This window comes from Bufo bufo, chromosome 8 (assembly GCF_905171765.1).
Source record: "Bufo bufo chromosome 8, aBufBuf1.1, whole genome shotgun sequence".
NCBI lineage: Eukaryota > Metazoa > Chordata > Amphibia > Anura > Bufonidae > Bufo > Bufo bufo.
In genome coordinates this window covers 14732065-14759484 of record NC_053396.1, presented here as the reverse complement: position 1 = coordinate 14759484, position 27420 = coordinate 14732065, and the positions used below count along the sequence as shown (strand labels likewise).

Here is a 27420-nt window from a genome sequence, read left to right as displayed (position 1 = left end):
AGGCTATATTTCCCAATGTAGTAGAGATAATGCTCAATCCTGGACTTCTTTCAAAGCATATATTGTCTGCTTTCAAACAAGATCTGGCTCAGATCTCTAACCTCTACAGAGCCCAAGAAATGAAGAGTTAAATCAGCCCACTCCCTCCTTCCCCCTCGCCCTGCTGCCAAACCTCTGCTCAGGTTGAACTGTTCTTTTTCTGTGGTCTTTTTCTCAAAGCCCACCTAAAGCACAACTGTTAGGGAGATATAGTGTGCATCTATTTGTACTAATTTGTTCTCTACAAGTAATATGTGGTAAGTTTGTTAGAAGAAGTATTTGGCAAGAGGAGGAGCTTGAAACTCCTAGGCCTCCAATGCAAAGTTTAACATAGGGTTAACATTGTCTTTAGCACCATGACGTTGTAACTCCTTATATTGGGAAATTAAAGCTATTGTTACGCAAAATAAAGTGGTTTTGGTAGAATTTTACCCATATGCAATCATCTAATACTCCTGTTTGGCTGAGAGCTGCAAACAATATCATGATGGTGGGCAGAGGGACAATGACAATGATGCATTCATTTATGTGAAATAAGTAGATCCACCTTAGTTGTAACGTGTGAGTCCTCTGTCTCTCTTAGTATTTCTCTACTTTGTAACCCTGGAACAGATCTACAGTATATCGGCACAGATCGCGATTGATGGACCAGTATAATCAACATATCAGGAAAGTTCTTTCCCCTTCACATTTTAAACCTTAATAAAATCTTCTTTGTAAACAAAATATATTATTTTATATAAAAATGCTTAATTTAAATTGAAAACGTACACAAATAAATCTGTATGGACAGAATTTGAATACATTTATTTGCGGGAATACATTTTAAACATTAAGCATTTCTATCAATCAGAATTAGCCAGCATAGAAATCATTTCTCCCAAAATTAGTACTGTATATTTCAAAAAATGAGAGTTAGACCTTATTCACACATCAGTGTTTTGGTCAGTGATTTCCATGTGTGATTGCAAGCCAAAACCAGGAGTGGAGGCTACAGACAGATCAAGTTCTGTGTTTAGACCTGAACCTGGTTTTGGCTGACAGTCGCTGATGGAAAACACTGACCAAACACTGTCAGTGTGAACAAGGCCTAACCTTCCAAAAATAATACTTGCAGAAGGGGGGGCATCCTTTGCTTGCCACCCAGGGTCCAATTTTCGATAAACCTGGCCCCTGTTTCTGGCCGTCATTCCTATGTGCCATGGATTTACAGATTTTTTTTTTTTAACCTTGAGTAGAAATATGTTGTTGTGTTCCAGTGTGTGAAGATATTAGGCTTAGCACTCGGTTAACGTTCCTAATCACTGAAACATTGTATTTCCAAATTGTCCTGTCGTTGATTAATAATGACCTTTTGAGGTTTGGTTGATGAGGCCCCCTGCAGTGATGAACAAGGGCAGTCTGTAGGGGAACTTTTAGTGATTTCCCAAAACTTTTTAAAACGTAATGAACTGAAGTCTGGATAACTTTTCGTGGATCTACAATCATCTTCCGAGGGTTGAATGCAAAGAACCTGTCCGGTTCTCTGTGGACATGATTTAGTAAGTTGAAGCCTGGCAGGTTTTTCCATGATGAAACATTTGGAAAATTTCCATCAGTCACTGCAGTTTGAGGGAAATTATGGCTTTCAAACAAGAAAACTCCTACATTGGGGTTTTCTCGTTGAAGCTTTTCCATCATACTGTCCCATGTCATGTGCTCAAACGGTAAAATGATCTCATCCAGGTCATTGAGTAGAACGTACTTACTTTTGTACATGTTTCTATAAAGGCAGTCATTCAGAGTCGAGAGTTGCCCATAGTAACCAATGTCTTTGTCATCACTGGCTTCATGATACCAGTTGCTAGATGGCCTTAAGTATTTTTCAATGGGCCACGGTATGACTTCCACTGTACCTTCTTTGCTGTAATAGTCCAAGATTTTTTTTACCTGCTGGCTGCAGTCTTTACCATAGATGGTAACCCTTTGCGCCCCTAATAATTTGTACATCTCGATGGTCTGAATGAACTGTAAAGCGTTGCTGTAATTTCCATGCATGGTGGAAATGCAGACCGTGAAATCTGCAGAAAACGGCTGTCGCTCACGATTTCGAATTTCAAACTTGGGCAGCGTTGCAACGTCTCCACCTGAAGTCGAGTCAAGATACATATGAGTTGCTCGACATTCTGGTGGCTCATAACAGTTTATATCAGCTAAGCCGAAGGGAAAGCCAAAGCGATCTGAGTGGATATCGATCATTGCCTCAGTTAAGGTCAAATGTTTCTGCCCGTAGCAACAAAAATAACAGAAGAGGTTTGTAACTTCTGTATGAACGATTCCTAAAACTCGGACCAGGTTTTCTTCTCTGTTGTCGTAATAAGGGGCGATGATGAACGTTTTGTTACCTTTGAGAGGTGTGATGGTATCTTGGGCTACGTCGCTGGTATTGTAGTTCGCCAAGAAGATGACTTTGTAATACACTCCCTTCCGTAGGTTAATCCTAATATATAGTACCACATAGATGATTACTAGCAAGCAGACCAACATGAAGATGCGTTGCAGTGAAGACATTGTTACAGGCTCTCTGGCTGGATATCTGCCGAAAGAAAATCCTGCATTATTAATTTAACAGAGCATGGCCACATCAATTTACCCCTCTTAAAGATGGTGCCCGCTCCTGAGCAGAGCAGGCACCATAGCCACGGGGTGCCTGTTATTTCATACAGCAGAGAGAGAGAGGATGTGAGGGTTACATGGATCCAAGGGAGCAGGTGTCCAGGGGACCCGGAGTAACTAGAGGCGCCAGGGGATGGAGGGGAAAGAAAGGAGTGGGGGGTGGTGGAGAGGCTGCTACGCAGGGTCAGCCCTGCAGACTAGTCTGCAGGTACCGGTAAATGGAGATGAGTAAAAAAAGGTTTGGGAATTGGGTGTGTGGACACTCTCAATGTCCCTTCGAAGTGACCCTGGGAAAGCGCCAATCAACTGAGTAGCGTGGCCGCTTAGTCTCACAGAGAAGGGGGGTTGGAAAAAAGTCCCAAAGGTATGTGGGGCAATATAAAAAAAACAATAAAAATTGTAAAAACAATAGTAAGGAATTAAAATCAATGAATATAAAAATAAAAAATAAAATTGTAGTAAAAACTTAAAAATCGCCAAATATATTATATACACACACTTCAGTGTATGCATAAACATTGAGATGCTACTCCCTTCACGGGGGGATAAGCATAATACACCGGCCCAGCCAGGATCGCCTCAAGATGAAGGCAGTCACAGTCAGGAAGCTTCTTTTCAATTTTTTTTATTCTTATGTTTAAGATCTGGCTCCAGATTTTAAAAGGTTTTAAACAGCAGGCATCCGGGATTAATGTTCGTGACCGGCAGTAACTGCATCTAAAGGGAGGAAAAACTAGGAGGCGCAAACTTCCGGGTGTGCTCTGGCTCCCCCTGACGTGGATCGGGGGAGCCAGATGCAGTATGAGGTAGCTTCTGTCCTCCTGAATGAACAGAGGCTGCCGCACAATATTTCCTATGGATTCCCTGTCTGTGGCAGGGCTCCATAGGAACATAGGGGGTCATTTATTAAACAGAAATACACCTATATTAGATGTATTTCTGATGCAGATTGCGGCACAAAGATCATTTGCGCTGCAATCTGCAACTTTTCTTTGCTCACGTCAGGTCTGGCCGTGGTGTGGACGGGGTTTTAGGCGTAGAAAATTGTCTGAATGTAAGACAGCAAGGAAGCTGCGGCGGTGGATTATGTAGAGGCCAGTGCCTCTTAATAACTTTGACAGATCCACCGCCAGTGCAGGGTTTTATTAACACCGGCATCTAAAATGCTGGTCTTAATTAGAGATGTCGCAAACATAAAATTTTCCGTTCGCGAACGGCGAACGCGAATTTCCGCAAATGTTCGCGAACCTCCATAGACTTAAATAGACAGGCAAATTTTATAATCCGCAGGGACTCTTTCTGGCCACAATAGTGATGGAATAGTTTTTTAAGGGGACTAACACCTGGACTGTGGCATGCCGGAGGGGGATCCATGGCAAAACTCCCATGGAAAATTACGTAGTTGACGCAGAGTGTGGTAAGTTAAATTCGTAATGCGATTAATATAACCTGTATTAATCGCATTGCGATTACAACTTAGATCTGAGTTCCTAATGGTTGTATTGCTAGATTATAACGAAGATTAGGAATATAGTGCTATATTCGTCAATTCTAGCAATACAACCATTAGGAACTCAGATCTTAGTTGTAATCGCAATGCGATTAATACAGGTTATATTAATCGCATTGCGATTACAACTTAGATCTGAGTTCCTAATGGTTGTATTGCTAGAATATAACGAAGATTAAGAACATAGTGCTATATTCGTCATTAATTCTAGCAATACAACCATTAGGAACTCAGATCTAAGTTGTAATCGCAATGCGATTAATATAACCTGTATTAATCGCATTGCGATTACAACTTAGATCTGAGTTCCTAATGGTTGTATTGCTAGAATATAACGAAGATTGAGAATATAGTGCTATATTCGTCAATTCTAGCAATTCTAGCAATACAACATAAAGTAACACAGTACTGTGTGTTAAGTAGTACTATTCCTACCAGTTTAATCCCTGTTACGTTCACTAGTATTATTATTATTATTATTATTATTATTATTATTATTATAAGGTGTGTTAAGTAGTACTATTCTTATCAGTTTAATCCCTGTTATGTCCCCTATCAGGGGACGTGTATGTGGAATCGATTTTAGGAACCGGGAGATGGAAAAAGATGCTTGGTCGGTCCTCCTACTTCAAATTTGGGGCACTGCGCGTGCAATCTAATGTGCCACCAGATATGAGTGGTGTGTTAAGTAGTACTATTCCTATCAGTTTAATCCCTGTTACGTCCCCTATCAGGGGACGTGTATGGAATAGATTTTAGACAACCGCAAAGAGTTGTCAATAGTTGACACACTCATGACATAAATTTTATACCTCTATGCGTCAATCTTGGTGTAGTTATGACTGTGCTTGTGCGTAAGTTTGGGAGATTGCAGGCGATGGGGTTTTTCAAAGCCTATGGTCGTGCTGGTATGGTAGTTCAGTGACAGTTAAGTGACCCAGAAAACAATGATTCTGCAGTGTGGGCCCATTGTTGGCCTAGTAGGCTTTAATGATCACCTTAGATGATCACAAAGAAAATTAATGTTTTTTCTATGCAAAATTATCCAGCCGATCGCTTTTGGTCTGTTCACAATGAAGCAACGACCTTATCTCATCTGGGGTGTGCCAACATTGCCATTGCCAACACACTCATAGAGGTGGTCGCTTCATTGTGATACGCAAGCCCCTTCACCACGACAAGGTAACGATCATGAAGGGGAATTGACACATGTATGTGCCTTTTTTTTTGGTTTGGTTTTTGAAGCCACAGTGCAGCACCAGAGGCCAGAAAAATTAAGCATGTACACATGCCTGAAATATTAGGGATTGTTGCAGCCGCTGCTGTAGCAGCGGCCAGAAAAGTTGATGTTTGTTTCCCAGGCAGAAAGTGCCCTAAAACATTGCGGCTTGAATCCTAGTTGGTGGCGGATAAGTCACGCAAGTCATCCGGCATTCAGAGATAAAATACAGCAGCGTGTGGACCATTTTTAGCCCAAGGCAGCTCATCTCATCAGGCCTTTTTCAGTCGAATGTATCGCCCACTGTCAGTCCCTTCGGGACCCATCCCTCATTCATCTTAATAAAGGTGAGGTAATCTAGACTTTTTTGACCTAGGCGACTTCTCTTCTCAGTGAAAATACCTCCTGCTGCACTGAAGGTCCTTTCTGACAGGACACTTGAAGCGGGGCAGGCCAGAAGTTCTATCGCAAATTGGGATAGCTCAGGCCACAGGTCAAGCCTGCACACTCAATAGTCAAGGGGTTCATCGCTCCTCAGAGTGTCGATATCTGCAGTCAAGGCGAGGTAGTCTGCTACCTGTCGATCTCTGAGGGTGGACCCCGAAAGGCTGTGGCGATGCGTAGGACTTAAAAAGCTCTGCATGTCCTCCATCAACAACACGTTTGGAAATCGTCCTGTACTTGCCGGTGTGGTCGTCGTAGGAGGAGGATTACTTTCACCTCTTCCCCTGTTAGATTCCCGTTGTGCTGTGACATCACCCTTATACGCTGTGTAAAGCATACTTTTTAATTTATTTTGGAACTGCTGCATCCTTTCCGACTTGCGGTAATTCGGTAACATTTCAGGCACTTTCTGCTTATACCGGGGGTCTAGTAGCGTGGACACCCAGTACATGTCGTTCTCCTTCAGCCTTTTTATACGAGGGTCTCTCAACAGGCACGACAGCATGAAAGACCCCATTTGCACAAGGCTGGATGCCGAGCTACTCATGTCCCGTTCCTCGTCCTCAGTGATCTCACTGAAAGTATGTTCTTTCCCCCAGCTACGTACAACACCAGGGGACCAGATAGGTGACAACGAGCACCCTGGGATGCCTGCTGTGGTTGGTCTTCCTCCTCCTCAAAGCCACATTCCTCCTCTGACTCCTCTTCCTCACAATCCTCTTCCAGCGTTGCCGCAGGTCCAGCAAGCGATGCTGATAAGGCTGTTTCTGGTGGTGATGGTGACCACAACTCTTCCTCTTCACGCTCATCTACGGCCTGATCCAGCACTCTTCGCAGGGCACGCTCCAGGAAGAAAATGAATGGGATGATGTCGCTGATGGTGCCTTCGGTGCGACTGACTAGGTTTGTCACCTCCTCAAAAGGACGCATGAGCCTACAGGCATTGCGCATGAGCGTCCAGTAACGTGGCAAAAAAATTCCCGACTCCGCAGAGGCTGTCCTAGCACCCCGGTCATACAAATACTCGTTAACGGCTTTTTCTTGTTGGAGCAGGTGGTCGAACATTAGGAGTGTTGAATTCCAACGTGTCGGGTTGTCGCAAATCAAGCGCCTCACTGGCATGTTGTTTCGCCGCTGAATATCGGAAAAGTGCGCCATGGCCGTGTAGAAACGCCTGAAATGGCCACACACCTTCCTGGCCTGCTTCAGGATGTCCTGTAAGCCTGGGTACTTATGCACAAAGCGTTGTACGATCAGATTACACACATGTGCCATGCACGGCACATGTGTCAACTTGCCCAAATTCAATGCCGCCAAAAAATTGCTTCCGTTGTCACACACCACTTTGCCGATCTCCAGTTGGTGCGGAGTCAGCCACTGATCCACCTGTGCGTTCAGGGTGGACAGGAGTGCTGGTCCGGTGTGACTCTCTGCTTTCAGGCAAGTCAACCCCAAGACGGCGTGACACTGCCGTATCCGGGATGTGGAATAGCCCCTGGGGAGCTGGGGGAGTGCCGTTGATGTGGAGCAAGACGCAGCAGCAGAAGAGGACTCAGCCGATGAGGTTATGGAAGAGGATGGAGTAGGAGGAGTGGAGGAGGTGGCAGCAGGCCTGCCTGCAAGTCGTGGCGGTGTCACCAACTCCTCTGCAGAGCCACATATTCTATGCTTGGCAGCTGTCAGCAGGTTTACCCAATGCGCAGTGTGGGTGATATACCTGCCCTGACCGTGCTTTGCAGACCAGGTATCAGTGGTCAGATGGACCCTTGCCCCAACACTGTGTGCCAGACATGCCATTACTTCCTTTTGCACAATCGAGTACAGGTTGGGGATTGCCTTTTGTGCAAAGAAATTTCGGCCGGGTACCTTCCACCGCGGTGTCCCAATAGCTACAAATTTTTGGAACGCCTCAGACTCCACCAGCTTGTATGGTAAAAGCTGGCGGGCTAAGAGTTCAGACAAACCAGCTGTCAGATGCCGGGCAAGGGGGTGACTTTGTGACATTGGCTTCTTACGCTCAAACATGTCCTTGACAGACACCTGACTGTGGGCAGATGAGCAAGAACTGCTCAAGGCGAGAGACAGAGTGGCGGATGGTTGATAGGGGGAAAGGAGGACAGCAGTGGTTGACGTGGCTGAAGATGCTGGACCAGGAGGAGGATGGCTGCTTTGAGTTTGTGTGCTGCTTGTACTCATGTGTTGATCCCATAGACGTTTGTGATGTGTGATCATGTGCCTTCGCAAAGCAGTTGTACCTAGGTGGGTGTTGGACTTCCCACGACTCAGTTTCTTTTGGCACAGGTTGCAAATGGCATCGCTGTTGTCAGAGGCAGACACACAAAAAAAATGCCACACTGCTGAGCTCTGCAATGACGGCATTCTGGTGGTGGCAACAGCATGCGTTGATTGGCATGCTGTCTGGCTGACCCCGGGTGCCGATGCATGCTGTCTGACTGTGCCACTAGCTCCTTGCGATGACCTCCCCCTGCTTCCAACTCGTCTCCATCTCCTCTCTGTCTCCCCATCAGAACTTTCCCCCTGTTCTTCTTCTCTTCGAGCGGGCACCCACGTGACATCCACGGACACATCGTCATCATCATCCGCTTCACTTGTATCTGACAACTCAGCAAAGGAAGCAGCAGCGGGTACAACATCATCATCATCATCATCACACAGTACATCCATGTGTGTAATGTTGCCTGACTGAGACATATCCCTGTTATCTACATCCTCTGGCAATAATGGTTGCGCATCACTCATTTTTTCCAACTGATGTGTAAATAACTCTGACAGATCAAGTGAAGCGGCTGTGGTGCTAGTGTTGGTGGTGGCGGCAGGCGGGCGAGTGGTAACTTGAGAGGTGCCCGAAGCTGAGCTGGAGGAGGATGGTGCGTCAAGGTTCCGAGCGGAAGCTGTAGAAGATTGGGTGTCCGGTGTTAGCCAGTCAACTATGTCCTCAGAACTTTTCGAGTTCAGGGTACGTGGCCTCTGAACACTGGGCATTAGTCTAGGGCCAAAGGGAATCACCACAGCACCACGACAGCCCCTGCGGGGTGGCCTGCCTCTGCCTGTCATTTTTTTTTTATTCGTTAAGTTGTACTATGCGTGCAAGCTACTGTGACACCAGATATGAGTTGCGCTGGTGACACTATGCACTTGCAGCTGGGCCTGACTGCTATTTATTCACAGTCCAAATTGTTGTTTTTCTTTAAATGGTCGAATGTGACACCAGATATGAATGGCGCTGAAGTGACACTATGGACTTGCAGCTGGGCCTTAAACACACAAACACGTGTGTGCAACTGACTGCTATTTATTCACAGTCAAAATAGTTGTTTTTCTTTAAATGGAATCGAATGTGACACCAGAGTTGCGCTGGCTGGTGACACTGTGCACTTGCAGGGCATGAAACACACGCGCGTGCCGGCAACTGACTGCTATTATATTACAGTCAAAAAAGTTAGCGGTTTTTTTTAAATGCAAGCTACTGTGACACCAGATATGAGTGGTGGCACTGGGCAAGTGGGCACAGTATATGCTGTGAGCCTGACACACACGCTGGCAGGCAGGCAACTGCAATTAGATTACACAGGGAAAAAAAAAGTAGACTGATGTTCTCGCCCTAAAAAGGGCTTTTTGGGGTGCTGTCCTTACAGCAGAGATAAGATGAGTCTTTCAGGACTGTAGTGGACACTGAATACACTAGCCTAGCTATTGATTTCCCTATTAGATCAGCAGCAGCAGCAGCAGCAGCAGCACTGTCCCTCCTCTCACTAAGATTGCAGCTGCCGAATGAATCTAAAATGGATGCTGTCCAGGAGGTGGGAGGGTCTGGGAGGGAGGGTCTGCTGCTGATTGGCTGGAATGTGTCTGCTGACTGTGAGGTACAGGCTCATTAGGAACCCAGCTCTAAGTTGAAATCGCAATGCGATTAATATAACCTGTATTAATCGCATTTCGATTACAACTTAGATCTGAGTTCCTAATGGTTGTATTGCTAGAATTGACGAATATAACGAATATAGCACTATATTCTCAATCATAGTTATATTCTAGCAATACAACAACCATTAGGAATCCAGCTCTAAGTTGAATTCGCAATGCGATTAATATAACCTGTATTAATCGCATTGCGATTACAACTTAGTCAAATTTGTGACACTGCAGCTTCCGAATGAATCTAAAATGGATGCTGTCCAGGAGGTGGGAGGGTCTGGGAGGGAGGGTATGATGCTGATTGGCTGGAATGTGTCTGCTGACTGTGAGGTACAGGGTCAAAGTTTACACAATGATGACGAATAGGGGGCGGACCGAACATCGCATATGTTCGCCGGCCGCGGCGAACGCGAACAAGCGATGTTCGCCGGGAACTATTCGCCGGCGAATAGTTCGGGACATCTCTAGTCTTAATAAATGTGCCCCATAGTGTATTTCTCATACACTCCAATGCTAATGCATTGGAGTGTTTTATAGAAGCAATCTAATTATTGCTTGTTAGAATTTCCTATGGGAACTATAAAAAAGTGTAAAAGAAAAATATATAAATGTTTTAAAAAAAATATAAAAAATCTAATCACCCCCCCTTTCCCAAAAATGTAAATAAAAATATGTAAACAATAAAAAAAATACACATGTGCATTGCCGCATGCAAAAACACCCGTACTACCCGTAGTCATAATGGCTGATTTGCCATTTTTTGGTCACTTCACCTCCCACAAGAAATTAAATTAAAAAGTCATCCCACAAAAAGTCATACACACCCAAAGTGATGAGTGAAAAGTACAGATTGACCCACAAAAAATTATCCCTCAAACAGCTCCGTACACTTAACTACAAAAAATGTATAGGGGTTAGAATAAGTCAATAAAAAGAAAAACTTTTCTCAAGATTTTTTTATTTTTTCAGTATTAAAAGGGTAAGAAAAACTATACATTTGAGGTATGGCCATACTCATCCTGACCTGGAGAATGAAAATAACACATGAGTTTTACCGTAAAGTGAACACCGTAAAAACAAAACCCAAAAACTTAGTTGTTAATACGGTTTCAGTTCAGCATTAAAATGTATTGGCTCCATGTAGCCAAACTTCATGTCTACCTAAGTTGCGCGAGACTTCAGTGAATTACTATGGTATTCCAATCTGTGTATTTAAAAAACATATTAAAAAAGCAATCTGAAGTAGACTTTGGTACTGGCTAGTACCTCAGTACCAAAGCCCACTTTGGATTCCTTTTTTAAAATGTTTTAACCCCTTAAGGACCGGGCTCATTTTCACCCTAAGGACCAGGCCATTTTTTGCAAATCTGACCAGTGTCACTTTATGTGGTGATAACTTTAAAACGCTTCGACTTATCCAGGCCATTCTGAGATTGTTTTTTCATCACATATTGTACTTCATGACACTGGTAAAATGGAGTAAAAAAAATATATATTTTTTATTAATAGAAAATACAAAATTTGCCAAAAATTTTGAAAAATTTGCAAATTTACAAGTTTTAATTTCTCTACTTCTATAATACATAGTAATACCTACAAAAATAGTTATTACTTTGCATTCCCCATATGTCTACTTCATGTTAGGATCATTTTGGGAATTACATTTTATTTTTGGGGACTTTACAAGGCTTAGAAGTTTAGAAGCAAATCTTGAAATTTCTCCGAAATTTTCAAAAACCAACTTTTTAAGGACCAGTTCAGGTCTGAAGTCACTTTGTGAGGCTTACATAATAGAAACCACCCAAAGATGACCCCATTCTAGAAACTACACCCCTCAAGGTATTCAAAACTGATTTTACAAACTTTGTTAACCCTTTAGGTGTTCCACAAAAAATAAATGGAAAATAGAGATACAATTTCTAAATGTCACTTTTTTGGCAGATTTTCCATTTAAATTATTTTTTTCCAGTAACAAATGTAAGGTGACAAAAAATGGCTTTTTTTTTACACCATTTTTATTTTTTTACGGTGTTCACCTGAGGGGTTAGGTAATGTGATATTTTTATAGAGCAGGTTATTACGGACCTGGCGATACCTAATATGTATACTTATTTTTTATTTACTTAAGTTTTACACAATAACAGCTTTTTTTAAACAAAAAAAAATGATGTTTTAGTGTCTCCATATTCTGAGCCATAGTTTTTATATTTTTTGGGCTATTGTCTTAGGTAGGGGCTCATTTTTTGCAGGATGTGGTGACGGTTAGATTAGTACTATTTTGGTGGGCATACGCCTTTTTGATCGCTTGCTGTTGTATTTTTTGTGATGTAAGGTGACAAAAAAACTGTTTATTTAGCACAGTTTTAATTTTTTATTTTTTACGGTGTTCATCTGAGGGGTTAGGTCATGTGATATGTTTCAAAACCTACAAAGATGCAAGGCCGTTTATAATAAATGTTACTTTATTACATAATCATACACATTACACAAACATGATTAAAAAGGGTATAGTGCAGGGAAAAAGACGACATCATCTGGAGGACAAACACAAGCGGATACATGTCCATAAACCAGTCCATCTATATAATGTATTGAAAGATAAAGTGCAAATGCAGGAACATATTCATATATAATCACAGGACATAGAACAATTACCTATGGCGTCACCCTGGAGGAGACTAAGCATGGGTAATTGTCACAGGACCCCCCCCCCCGCGCATTGTCCCTGGGTGCCTGCTCAATGATTTGGGCAGGCACCTTGTTCCAATCACGGCGGCGGTGATCGGAACTACACATGACGTACTGGTACGTCATGTGTCCTTAAGTACCGGGACATCATGCCGTACCGGTACGCCATGTGTCCGCATGTCATGCCCCACTCTGACAAGGTGCGGAGGTCGGCCAGGATAGCAGCACGAGTTTAGTGGTTGTTTTGGAGCCGTGCTGGATCCGCCTCTCATCAGGTGCACTGGGTGGGGTCATTAGTTTAAAGAGCACACTAGCCCAGTGCCCTGAGCGGATTATACTAATCATTGTGGTCTTGGAAGCTAGGAAGGAAGGTTGGCTGTCTGCTCCAGCTCAGGAAGATAAGTGTTGTTTCAAGTTTGGTTGTTTTGTGTCATCTATCCCATCCAGGTTCTGTGCGAGCAGGCTGCTCCTATTTCCCTACTTCACATCTCAGGGAATTCAGGGTTTTGTCAGCCCAGGCACGGGGACACCTCATACCTACCTTAAAGGTCTGTAGGTGGGTTGAGCAGTGCAGGGAAAGAGGTGACCCTTCCCCTGTCTCTCGCCCAGAGCCTGGTTGGTGCGTTATCTGTTAGACTGAGTGCACGCCCGCCGAGACATTATAATCCGCCATACTGTGACTACCATCACTCAGCGCTTTTGTGATGGCGTCAATTGATGCACTGGTTGACCGCATGCAGGGTTTATCCCTAGAGGTTGCGGATCTGCGTAGTTCGGTCACACAGTGTCAGAGGGTTCTGGCATCAGGTACTGGTCAAATTGATGGGGAACCTAAAGTCGCTCTTCCCGAGAAATTTACAGGGGGTATGGATGATTTTTTCCGCTTTAAAGGGTCATGCAATTTGTACTTTCGACTGCGTCCATTTTCGTCAGGTAATGAAGATCAGAGGGTTGGTATCATCATGTCTTTGCTTAAAGGGGACGCGCAATCCTGGGCTTTTTCTCTGCCGCCCGGTTCTCTGGCTCTCCGGTCGGTGGAGGAATTTTTCAAAGCCCTGGGATTGATTTACGATGACCCAGATCGGGTCTCGATGGCAGAATCGAGATTGCGTAAACTTACTACAGGGTAAACATACTGCAGAGGGTTACTGCACAGAGTTTAGGAGGTGGGCTACTGAGTCGGGGTGGAATGACCCCGCGTTACGTAGTCAGTTTTGTCAGGGGTTATCTGAAAGTTTGAAGGATGCCCTGGCTTTTCATGAGTACCCGGATACTCTAGAGAATGCTATGTCTTTGGCTATACGGTTGGATAGACGTATCAGAGAGAGGTGTAAGGGTCCCTCCGTGCAGGGGATCCCTCCTGCGTGTGGTTTTGTTTCTCCTACTGCCCAGGGTGATATTACTCATAACTCTGGGGTAGGGGAGGAACCCATGCAGTTAGGTCAGGTATCTTGCCATTCTGATAGTAGAGACTTTAGAAAAGTGCACTATTGTGGAAAGAGGGGTCATTTTGTTTTTTCTTGTCCTTATGTTAAATCACAGGTGGAAGAGAAAAATAAAAAAAAACTTCCCTCACACTTGGTAGTATGAATGGTGTGGTGGAGCAGACAGGTATGCAAGCTCCCTGCAGTTCCCGTTTTCTCCTTTCAGCTATGGTGGCACTAGAGTCAAAAAATTTGTTTGTTGATGTATTCCTTGATTGTGGTGCTGGGGTAAACCTAATTGACTTTCTTTTTCTTCAAGGCCTGGGACTAAGTACTTGCACGTTAGAGAACGAGATTCGTGTTTTTGCAATTGATTCTTCCCCTCTTTCTCAAAGGAGCCTTACTCACATTGTTCATGGTATTCACTTAAGGGTGGGGGATTCACATGCTGAAATTATTTCTTGTTTTGTCATGAAGGATTTGCCAGCTCCTATAGTTTTGGGGTTGCCATGGTTGACTAGACATAACCCAATTATAGACTGGCAAGCGAAACAAATCATTGGTTGGAGCGAGTTTTGTTCTGATAATTGTCTTGGCACATCTATCTCTGGTGTGTCCATTACGGCTTTACCTCAGTATCTCTCGGATTATGCGGATGTCTTTTCGGAGGGTGGGGCTCAGGAATTGCCCCCTCATCGAGACTATGATTGTCCAGTTAATCTCATTCCTGGGGCTAAGTTGCCAAAGTCTCGGCTTTACAACCTCTCTCAACCCGAAAGAGAGGTCATGCGAAAGTATGTCGCCGAGAGTTTGGCAAAGGGTCATATTAGACCATCTAAGTCTCCAGTGGCAGTAGGTTTGTTCTTTGTGAAGAAAAAAGATGGATCACTGAGACCGTGTTTGGATTTCCGGGAATTGAACTGTATTACAGTCCGGGATCCATATCCCCTGCCTTTGATCTCTGATCTTTTTGATCAGATTGTTGGAGCCAAGGTGTTCTCCAAATTGGATTTGAGAGGAGCCTACAATCGGATCAGGATCAAGGAGGGGGATGAGTGGAAAACGGCCTTCAATACGCACGAGGGTCATTTTGAGAACCTGGTGATGCCTTTTGGGTTGACGAACGCGCCAGCAGTATTTCAGCGATTCGTCAATGACATTTTTCATCACTTGGTGGGGAGGTTCGTAGTAGTTTACCTGGATGACATTTTAATTTATTCTCCTGATCTGAAGACCCATCAGGATCATGTGAGACAGGTTTTGACGATCCTTCGGGAGAATAAGTTATATGCCAAATTGGAGAAAATTTTTTTTGCAGTGCAAGAGCTTCCGTTCTTGGGATACATGCTTTCTGATTCCGGTTTTCGTATGGACCCCAAAAAGGTCCGGGCGGTTCTGGAGTGGGACCGACCAGAGAATCAGAAAGCTTTGATGCGGTTCTTGGGCTTTACGAATTATTATAGAAAATTTATTTTGAATTATTCTACCCTAGTAAAACCTCTTACTGATATGACCAAGAAGGGCGCCAATGTCTCTGTCTGGTCGGATGAGGCATTGCAGGCCTTTTCGGCTGTTAAGGAGCGTTTTGCATCTGCTCCCATTCTGGTGCAGCCGGATGTGTCTCAGCCATTCGTAGTGGAGGTTGATGCATCAGAGGTGGGGGCTGGGACGGTGCTGTCACAGGGTTCATCTCCTGGCAAGTGGGTCCTGTGTGCCTTCTTCTCCAAGAAGCTCTCGGTCGCCGAGAGGAATTATGATGTTGGAGATAGAGAGTTGTTGGCTATCAAGTTGGCTTTTGAGGAACGGCGTCACTGGTTAGAGGGGGCGTCTCACCCCGTTACGGTGTATACTGACCATAAGAATTTGGCTTACCTGCAATCTGCCAAGCGTCTGAACCCTAGGCAGGCCAGATGGTCACTGTTTTTTACCAGGTTCAATTTCGTGGTTACCTTTCGCCCAGGGGTCAAGAACGTCAAGGCAGATGCCTTGTCTCGCAGCTTTCCTGGGGGAGGTGATTCAGAAGATCCGGCGCAGATTTTGGCGGATGGGGTGGTGGTCTCCGCTCTGTACCCTGAATTGGAGATGGAGGTGTTGGGAGCCCAGGAGGGGGCTCCTGGTTCTTGTCCCCCAGGGAGGTTGTTTGTTCCTGAGGGCCTACGATACAAGGTGTTCAAGGAACATCACGATACTGTTCTCGCTGGACATCCTGGTGGTAAGTCCACCTGTGATCTAGTATCCCGGAGGTTCTGGTGGCCAGGGTTACGTAAGAGCATTGAGAATTACGTGACAGCCTGTAAAACCTGCGCTCGGTCAAAGGTTGCTCATACTCGACCGCCTGGTTCACTTCTTCCATTGTCTATTCCATCTCGTCCTTGGACGCATTTGTCTATGGACTTTATTACGGATCTGCCGAGTTCCTCCGGGAGAACAGTGATTTTGGTGGTAGTTGACCGTTTCAGTAAAATAGCTCACTTTATACCACTAACGAGTCTGCCTAACGCTAAGACTCTTGCGCAGATTTTTGTGGATAATATTGTGAAATTGCATGGTATTCCTTCGGATGTGGTCTCTGATAGGGGCACGCAGTTTGTCTCCAGGTTTTGGAGGGCGTTCTGCTCTCGGCTTGGCATTCAACTTTCATTCTCTTCGGCTTTTCATCCGCAGTCGAATGGTCAGACGGAGCGTACTAATCAAAACCTGGAGACCTACTTGAGGTGCTTTGTGGCTGAGAATCAGGAGGACTGGTCCTCATTCTTGTCCTTAGCAGAATTTGCATTGAATAACCGTAGGCAGGAGTCCACGGGTAAGTCGCCATTTTTTGACGCATACGGTTTCCATCCTCCGTTTGGTACCTTTTCTGGGTCTGGTTCCTCTGGGATGCCAGAGGAGGAGAGATTCTCTTCTGCCTTATCCTCTATCTGGCAGAGGATTCAAGGGAATTTGGAGAGGATGGGTGAGAGGTATAAAAGAATGGCTGACAAGAGACTTATGACTGGTCCGGACCTGTGTGTGGGTGATCTGGTGTGGTTGTCCACTAAGAATATCAAATTGAGAGTGCCATCTTGGAAACTGGGTCCAAGATTTATTGGTCCGTATAAAATTTCTGCGGTGATCAATCCTGTGGCGTTTCGGCTGGATCTTCCGCAGACTTGGAGGATCCATGATGTGTTCCACAGGTCTTTACTAAAAAAAATACGTGAGACCAGTGGAACCATCGCCATTGCCTCCTCCTCCTGTTCTGGTCGAGGGAAACTTGGAGTTTGAGATCTCCAGGATTCTCGACTCGAGAGTTCTTCGGGGTTCCCTTCAGTACCTAGTGCACTGGAGGGGATGTGGGTTCCGGCGGTGGATGTCAACGCCAGCCGACTGGTGAGGATTTTTCATAGGTCCCATCCGGATAAGGTTGGTCCGGGGTGTCCGGTTGGGAACCGCTGATGTAAACTGTCTGTACTAAAGGGGGGCGGGGCAAGGAAAATAGGTGGCGGAACGTCGTTCCGGGGCGTTCCGCCAGAAAAAAAGCCCTGATCCTACCTAAGACAATTATCCAAAAAATTAAAAAAATATATAGCTCTCAGACTATGGAGACACTAAAACTTGATTTTAAATGTAAAAAAATAATAATAGAGTAGACATATTAGGTATTTTCACATCCATAACCACCTGCTCTAAATAAATACCACATTACCTAACCCCTCAGGGGAACAACGTAACAACATTTTAAATAAGAACTGTGTACAAAAAGCCAAAATAGTGCCAATCAAACCGTCATCTCATCCCACAAAAATGATACCCTACCTAAGACAATCTCCAAATTTTTTTAAAAAAAAGTCTATGGAGACAACTAAAACATGATTTTCTTTTTTGTTTCAAAAATATCATTGTGTAAAACTTAAATAAATAAAAAAAAAGTATACATATTAGGTGTTGCCACATCTGTAATGACCTGCTCTATAAAAATATCACATGACCTAACCTCTCAGGTGAACACCGTAAAAAAATAAAAAATAAAGAATGTGTCAAAAAAGCCATTTTTTTTGTCACCTTACATCACAAAAAGCGTAATACCAAGCGATCAAAAAGCCATATGCAGACTAAAATAGTACCAATAAAACAGTCATCTCATACTGAAACAAATGAGCCCCTACATAAGACAAATAAATAATCCAGCTGGTCGGCACTCGTCCGTTTGTGAACGCTGCTACGGGAAGGAGCAACCTCCACTTGAAAAATAAAAATAAATCCCAGCAGTCGTATTCTTTTTTCAATATATCTGTTTTATTCCATCCAAAGTGAAATGTCCAAAAATTGCCCTCAAGGGAGAAAATGTATATTTCCAACTACCACAACTAATTCAAATTGGAAAGACTGGAGGTGGTTATCTATTAAAACATAACATTTATAAAATTCTGAGTTAAGAGATTACAATCAAAAAATATAGTGCTAGGTATGTGCACTGTAACGGGGTACCGAAGGCGCACTCGGTCTCCCATCAGCCGCAGACCTGCTACTTAGCTTCGGGAGCGAGGATCTGTGTTTGACCTTGTTCCCAGGGCAGCTTTGCTAGCTGGGAGGCTCCCTGCTCCTAGGTGTGCCTTGAGCGCCGAGCTGATCACTCTGTGCTCGACTGGTCGGTCTGTCGGTCATGTGATGCTGGCCACGTCACATGACCCTCACTCCCCACTATAAATACAGGCAGCCTGCTGGCCACAGGTTGCTTGTTAATTTTAGGTATCTGGTGATTGTTTTGTTCCTGCATACTTACCTGATCCTGTGTTCCCTGACGATTCTCTGCCTGCTCCTCCTGTACTGCGCATCTCTCCTGGTATCCTGACCCCGGCTTCCACCTGACTATTCTTTGCGGACTCCTGTTGTACTTCGTTTCTCTCCTGTTATTTGACTTCGGCTTTCCCTGACCATTCTCTGCTCATTCCTTAGTACTGCGTAGCTCTCTAGGTATTGACCCGGTCCGTTCACATTCCGTTATTTGTCTTGTCTGTCTTCCCAGCACGTATCCTAAGTTAGGGACTGCCGTCTAGTTGTCCCCTGTCATTAGGACTTGCGAGGCAAGTAGGCAGGGCCAGTGGTGAGGGTGGAGCGCAGTGGTCACTATCCTCCCCCCTGTGTGTGTGTGTGTGTGTGTACGTGACACCGTCACAGATTAACAGGCCGTAACCTAACCACTGTATCATGAATCCTCTGGTGACCCTGACTGACCATGTCTCTAACCTGACGCAGATGGTGCAGGAGCTAGGGGAGAAACTCTGTTCTTTTGAGCTAGGAGAAGGTACTTCCATCCCTCAGGCCTCCAGTCCACATTTAATGCCCCAGATTAAGCTTCCTGAGCCCTTTTCTGGAGATCGTAAGAAGTTTCTTTCCTTTAAAGAAAATTGTAAACTTTTTTTCCGTTTGCGCCCCGTATCCTCTGGCCCAGTGAGTCAACGCGTGGGCATTGTCATTTCCTGGTTACAGGGTGATCCCCAGGACTGGGCATTTTCTTTACCTGCTGACGCCAGTTGTTTAACATCAGTGGAGGTTTTTTTTCAGGCCCTGTGTACCCTGTATGATGAACCAGACAGGACACTGGTAGCCGAGACTGCTCTAAAAGTTCTGGTTCAGGGCGATCTACCTGCAGAGGAGTATTGCACCCAATTCAGAAGGTGGTGTGTTCCCTCAGGATGGAATGAACCAGCACTTAAGAGTCAGTTCAGGTCAGGTCTGTCTGATAACTTAAAGGATCTTCTAGTGAGTTATCAGCTTCCAGCGACTCTAGAGGAGATGATGACCCTTGTAGTATGACTTGACCAACGGGTTAGAGAGAGATGACAGGAACGACAGTTCTCTTCTCAGATGGTGGTCCAGCCTGAGGTCTATCCCAGAAACAATGCTGAGGTCTCTACCGAAGAACCCATGCAGGTCTCAAGGGAATCTGCGCCGCAGACGTGGAGTGTGTTTTTACTGCGGAGATCCTGACCATTGGATCAACCAGTGTCCAAAGAAGGCCTTCTCCGTTAAGTCTCCCAAGGTAAGGCAACCTAAAGACCAGGTACACCCTGATATTATGAAATGTAAGCTTTTAGTACCTATAACAATATCTCTGGGGGTTAATAAATGGCCGGGTTCAGGCCTTTATTGACTCTGGTTCAGCGGCCAGCTTTATTTACTCTGAGTACGCCATTAGACTGGGTATTCCAATTTTTTCTCTTCCTACACCTATCCATGTCATGTCTATTGACGCCACTCCCCTGGTAGGTGGTATGGTGGGGTGTGCCACTCTGAGAAATGTTCCCTCTTAGTCCTGGAGAACTTACCGGTCGAGGTGGTACTAGGGTTGCCTTGGCTTCGATTACACAACCCCACTATTGATTGGTCCAGGGGGGAGTTGGTGAAATGGGGACCTATGTGTGACTCGTGCTTGTCTGTGGTACAAGCTGGGGTCTCAGTAGAATCTGATATATTACCCACGGTCATTAGGGAATATTCTGATGCGTTCTCATCACCTACCCCGGAGGTTCTACCACCCCATAGACCTTATGATTGCGCCATAAAGTTAGTAGAAGGTGCCAGGTTTCCTAAGGGGCGTATTTATAATCTCTCTCAGCCCGAACGCAAGGCCATGGAGGATTATATTAAGGAAAGCCTCGGTAAGGGGCACATTAGACCTTCTGTCTCTCCTATGGGAGCAGGGTTTTTCTTCGTTAAGAAGAAGGATGGTGGTCTTATCGATTACCGGAAATTGAATAAGATCACTATCCAGAATAGATACTCTCTCCCATTGATTCCGGATTTATTTAACCAGGTTCTGGGGGCAACTTGGTTTTCTAAGATTGACCTGAAAGGGGCATATAATCTAATCCGAATCAAGGAGGGAGACGAATGGAAGACGGCGTTCAATACTTTGGCAGGGCACTTTGAATATCAGGTTATGCCTTTTGGACTCAGCAATGCCCCAGCTGTGTTCCAAAACTTTATGAATGATATTCTTAGAGAGTTTTTAGGTAAATTTGTTATTGTCTATCTTGATGACATTTTGATATTTTCTCCTGATTTTAAATCTCATGTGTCTCATGTTAGACAAGTATTAGAGGTGTTGAGGGAGAATCAGTTGTCCGCTAAACAAGAGAAATGTGTCTTTGGTGTACAGGAGATACTGTTTCTAGGGCATGTCCTGACCCCTCACGCCTTCAAGATGGATCCTGGTAAGGTACTATCTATTAAGGAATGGGTAAGGCCTTCATCCTTAAAGGCCTTACAGCGGTTCTTAGGTTTTGCCAATTACTACCGTAAATTTCTTAAGAATTTTTCAGTAATTGCTAAACCGTTGACCGACCTTACTAAGAAAGGGGCGGATTTGGAGAACTGGTCTACTGAGGCCATTACTTAGTTTGAAACACCTAAAAAAGGCATTCAGTAGCACACCCATTCTGATCCAGCCAGATCAGGAGAGACCTTTTATTGTGGAGGTGGATTGGATGCGTCTGAGGACGGCGCAGGAGCAGTCCTTTCACAAGGTCCTGCTAGTCTAACTAACCTAAGACCGTGTGCATTCTTTTCCGGAAAATTTTCTTCAACCGAGAGAAACTACGACATAGGGAATCGGGAGTTGCTGGCCATTAAGTGGGCATTTGAGGAGTGGAGGCATTTTCTGGAGGGGGCAAGGCATTGTGTAACTGTTGTCACTGACCATAAGAACCTTATGTTTCTCGAATCTGCTAAGAGGTTGAATCCCTGTCAGGCTAGATGAGCACTGTTTTTTACTCGTTTTGAATTCTCCATTACTTTCAGGCCTGGAAGTAAAAACGTGAAGGCTGATGCATTATCTCGGAGCTTCCATGCTTTTCAGCCTACAGAGGCAATGCCTGAATCCATCCTACCAGCAAATATCTTCGTAGCAGCCTTAACCCAAGATATCTCGGCTCTCATTAAGGCTGAACAACATCTGGCACCGGCAACCACCCCAACAGATAAGTTGTTTGTTCCCATACAATTTTGTCTCCAGTTGTTGGGTGAGTGTCATGATTCTGCCTTTTGTGGACATCCTGGTTTTGAGGGCACTAGTGAGCTGGTTTCTAGATCCTATTGGTGGCCCACTCTATTTAGGGATGTCAAGTCCTAGGTGTCAGCCTGTAAGGTTTGTGCTAGGTCTAAGACACCTAGGACTCGCCCTGCTGGTAACCTACGACCCCTACCCATTCCCAGTAGACCCTGGTCCCATATCTCGATGGACTTTATTACTGACCTGCCGCCGGCAGAGGGTAAGACTGTGGTTTGGGTAGGGGTCGATAGGTTTAGCAAGATGGTTCATTTCATTCCTCTGTCTAAACTCCCGAATGCCAAGACCCTGGCATCTATTTTTGTGAAAGAAATTGTACGGTTACATGGTATCCCGGAAAATATTGTATCTGACAGGGGTGTGCAGTTTGTGTCCAAATTTTGGAGGGCTTTTTGTCAAAGATGTCAGATTTCGTTGTCTTTTTCCTCCGCCTACCACCCTGAGAGTAATGTGCAGACTGAACGCCTTAATCAGTCTGTGGAACAATTCCTGAGGTCGTATGTTGCTGATGACCAGCAATTATGGGTTAAATACCTTCCGTTGGCTGAATTTGCTTTGAATAACCATGCTAATTCTTCTGCTGGGGTCTCCCCTTTCTTTTGTAACCATGGTTTTCATCCCCGTTTTCATTCTGGGTCATCCGTCTCCTCCTCTAACCCTGAGGCGGATAGGCTCTCTTCTGAACTGTGCACAGTTTGGGCCCGGGTTCAAATGAACCTAGAAAAGATTTAAAGTTCTCAAAGACTCAAAGCCAATCGGAAACGTTCAAGGGGCGCGAATTTTCTGGTTGGGGATAAGGTGTAGGTATCCTCCAAGAATCTCTCTCTCAAGGTAGATTCAAAAAAATTTGGAGGTGATTAACCCAGTATCGTTCAGGTTGGAGCTGCCCGAGTCATTCCACATTCATAATGTGTTCCATAAATCTCTACTTAAAAGATATGTTGAACCAGTAGTACCATCAAAAGCCTCGCCTCTGACGATTCTCTGCCTGCTCCTCCTGTACTGCGCATCTCTCCTGGTATCCTGACCCCGGCTTCCACCTGACGATTCTTTGCGGACTCCTGTTGTACTTCGTTTCTCTCCTGGTATTTGACTTCGGCTTTTCCTGACTATTCTCTGCTCATTCCTTAGTACTGCGTAGCTCTCTAGGTATTGACCCGGTCCATTCACATTCCGTTATTTGTCTTGTCTGTCTTCCCAGCACGTATCCTAAGTTAGGGACTGCCATCTAGTTGTCCCCTGTCATTAGGACTTGCGAGGCAAGTAGGCAGGGCCAGGGGTGAGGGTGGAGTGCAGTGGTCACTATCCTTCCCCCTGTGTGTAGTGTACGTTACCGTCACATGCACACCACCAACCGTGCAACAAAAATCAACAAAAAACAGACAATATTACCATGGGTGCGCAGAGTTAACAGCACCACACGGCAAAGTTACAAAACTTCCCAATCAGGTATGAATTCCACAATATGTAAGGAACGGTCTTACTGGTAAATGGGAGTAGTCTAGATACCGTCTTGAAGTTCCACTGGTCAATCTTTCAGCAAGGGCAGGGTCCTAGTAAAAACCTCTGTCCCTGGAATGCCCTGTCAGGTCTAGAAGTCCCTGATGACCTCCTAATACGGAGTTATCGCCCTGACAAGGGCTGCCCCGTCTGGAACCTCTCCCTAAAATATTAGAGGCCCTGGACGTCCCTGCCTCAGGATACTAATAAGTAAAGGACCCCTAGAGGCAGAATAAAACCCTACGCGTTTCGTCTACAATATTACTAGCCCTAGACTCATCAGGGGATTAAGGGCTGAGAAAGGGTTGGCTGTCTACAACTGGTAAATATTTAGAGTGCCAACCACAAGATAAAAAGGATGGTGCCTAATGTAGAAATACTAGATTGAATGGACTATGTAGAGACCAAGAGGTGTTAATTGGGGCATATGGCTCCCGAAAATCTTCCCACCAGTGGTTCCAGATGCAGTCTTCTATCAGCTGGAGGACACTACACATGCCTGCTGCATGTGTAGTGTGTGCCGGCGCGTCTAGCCGCTCGGCCTGTAAAAGCGGACAAGAAAGGCACAAACGCCTCCTCCCCGACGGGAGTCCCCATGACATCATCGGAGTTTCACGGGCAGAGCCGGGGGAAACGCTTAAGGGGGTGCGGCTTCAGCGATGTGCAGGGAGCGCTGCGTTACTAGCACTTAGAATATCGTTGTAATATTAAATAGTTACTCAACTTAGTGTCATAATCTATTAAGTATGGCAAACTAGGGACATTTAAGGCTGTTGCATCCCCAAATGGCAAAACAATGGGGTGACAGGCTATACAAATGACAGGTGAGGTATAAATAGGAGGCATTTGTTACAAAAGATGTAATATAGTAATAGAAAATGCAAGCCTCAGTCTGTGTTGAAACAATGAGTCAAACAATCACACTTTGGTGATGCTAAAAGATGAGAGGGCAACCAGACAGGGCTATGTATAAATGTGGGGTAATGTTAAACTAGAATACCCTCCAATGATGGATTAAAAAGTATCAATGTGGTATACTTTCATCACAAAAAGAAAAGGACAGAGAGGGTGGGAATAGATGAATGAATATAATGACGGGTGTCATGTATGTCGTTATAACAATCAAAAGACAGAGTGAATATCCACAGTGCTCAAATAAAATAGGCAACATTGGACTTCCGGTTCCGGCGCTCGTATGTGAGGCAGCAGGAGACGAGAGCTCCGCACCGGAGAGCCGATCACAAAGCCACAAGTGTTTCCAGAGGGGTGCAAACCCCACTCATCTGCTTCATACCTTCTCCGGAGTGGATGGAGAAGTACCTGACCAGGAGTGGCGCAAGTGTGGGAAGCCCGGCACACCGCAGACACACGAAGTGCGACGTTGGGGAAGACAAGATGACGGGCGCGGCAGATCGTCTCATGCGCTCAGCCATATCCTCATCTCAACCCCCCCATAACCTCGAAGGCCATCGAACCGGAGGTGGATTTGGACAGTTCCGATCAGGAGCCTGAGGTACTGCAAGGACTGGGGGTTGGCTGCAAAGCATTGGCGGTGGAAGTAGCTAAACTTTTAGCCCCAGATATTAAAGCCGCGCTGGAGGCCACGGTGGAGACCTCGCTGGCGCAACTGCAGGTGGACGTTTCTATGCACTCGTCACAGATTTCTGAACTGGAAAACAGAATCAGCTCACTTGAAAGTGACCTGGGCCAGTCCCAGATGCAGTTACAGGCAGTGCTGAAATCTACCTCGGGACTTCGAGATAAAATAGAGGACTTGGAAAACCGGTCCCGATGCAGTAATATAAGAATAATAGGCTTACCAGAATCGATCCCATCCAGCCAGCTTGCATCGATTTGCGCTGTAGATATACCAAAAGCACTAGGTATCTGCAGTCCTTGTGTAGTGGAAAGGGCACACCGAGTGGGACCAGTGCGGACGGACCAAACTGACGCGCAGAATAACGATCAAACAGCAAGGCCTCGTCCCACCATTGTTAAATACCTGAATTATGCAGAGAAAGCTGATATTTTGGGACATTTTAAGAAGAGAGGGAAACCAATCGATGTAAGAGGATATAAGGTACTTTTATTTGGTGACTATAGCGCTGAGGTCTCAAGACGGAGAAGGGCTTTCTCAGTAATTTGCTCAACTCTCGTGAGGAAGAAACGAAAGTTTGCATTGTTATACCCGGCGGTTCTGAAAGTTTTCAAGGAGGATGGCTCATCGGAGATTTTTGAGACACCAGAGGATGCCGAGAATAGTATGAACTTACTAACACAGGATAGATGGGCTGAACGATCACCTGACACACTTACAACGCCCAGAAGACCGCCATCAACGCAGCGGGATATACCAGCTTCCCAAAGGCCTCGTTCACCACGTCGACGAGGAAATCGAAACTTTGAAGATCGACGCTCCAGGAGAGATTGAAGTGTGAGGCACTTGTTCTGAGAACACTCAAATCCATATGTTAACTGTAGTTAGGGATATGAATTCTCTCGTATATTATATCTGTTCCATCTGATGTTTATCTATGCTACAGTCGACTTCCATGGCTCTCATGGGTTGGTTATTAGTAGGCTGCTCAGCTGAATCACCACCAGATGATTGACCTGGAATCTCATTTAGACTGCCTGTTTGTGTGTTAAGTCGGGGAATGACATGATTTAAAGGAGGTCTCCCCTTTTTTCGTATAATGGGCAAAGGTATTTCCCGGAGAGCGGATAGCGATTGTATTATTACTGCGGAGATTGAGCGAGGGACGACGAGAGATAGCGAAGTCTCTTGATGTACGAGAAAAAGGTGAAGTCAGGAATTTATAAGTTCGCAATCGCCCTTGGTGATAAAGGGGGTTCGTTTGTTTTAAGTTGAGGAGGGAGGGAGTTGGATTTCATAGCACTACAGATAATCTAAGAATAATTTGTGAGAGAAATTAATATATTACCAAGATGGTCAAAATCGTAACCTGGAATGTTAAAGGTCTACGCTCTCCGCATAAGAGGTTGATGGTTTTACGTCATTTGAAAAAATTGCATGCAGATATTTTTTTGTTACAAGAAACGCATCTAGGGGCAATAGATTTTAGGAGAATGCAGAAATTATGGGTGGGAGAAGTGATGGGGTCCCCATCTGATGGGAAAAAGGCGGGTGTGCTCATACTGTTGCATAAAAGACTGCATTATAAGATATTGACAACGGATACAGATGACAGTGGGAGACTGGCTACCCTAACAATAGAGACCCCTGCAGGGAAATTGTCAATTTATAATGTATATGCCCCAAATGTGCAAGCAGGTCCCTTCATTGGGAAACTAGAAAGGCTAATCCTGCAGTACTCCAACAACTTAGTGTTAATTGGAGGAGACCTTAATATGGTGCATTCGGTCTCTGAAGATAGGAAACGAACCAGGATTGGTAGAGCAGATAGGCAGGAGGCATCGTCCATACTTCCTACTATGCTGGAAGCCACTAAATTGACAGATATCTGGCGACATTACAACCCCATGGAACGGGAATATACACACTTCTCTCAATCTCAATGTGCTTGGTCCCGGATAGATTATTTCTTAGGATCCAGTCTATTGACTACCAAAGTGCAGGAGGTGAAGGTAGAGGAGATGGTAATTTCCGATCATTCACCGGTAACATTGAAACTGAGAGAAGATACCCCAAAGGGCCAAGATATTCTATGGCGTCTATCGGGGTATTTAGCGATGGACGAGACTTTTCGATCTAAGCTACTAGGATGGTGGTGGGAATATAAAGACACAAATGGTCAGCACCAAGACAACCATTCCCTTTTTTGGGACACGGCAAAAGCCGTACTGAGAGGAAATATCATTTCCTATACCATGGCTCAAAAAAAGGAGACACGCTCCAAATTCCTAGAAGCTACAAATAACTTGAGAACACTCTATACGGCGTTCCAACAAAACCCCACAGAGGCCCAAAAAA

General features: G+C 44.9%; 1 protein-coding gene across 1 annotated transcript in view; it reads right to left on the bottom strand.

Annotated features, from left to right (window-relative positions):
- Positions 1 to 223: 223 nt before the first annotated feature.
- The window catches only part of LOC121009378 (glycosyltransferase family 92 protein F13G3.3-like), a 98336-nt gene continuing 71139 nt past the window's right edge, over positions 224 to 27420 (bottom strand). Inside the window, exon 2 of the mRNA XM_040442465.1 lies at positions 224 to 2614. Coding sequence (XP_040298399.1) covers positions 1264 to 2589 — 1326 coding nt within the window. The 5' untranslated portion in view covers positions 2590 to 2614 and the 3' untranslated portion in view covers positions 224 to 1263. The remainder of the gene's footprint in view (positions 2615 to 27420) is intronic.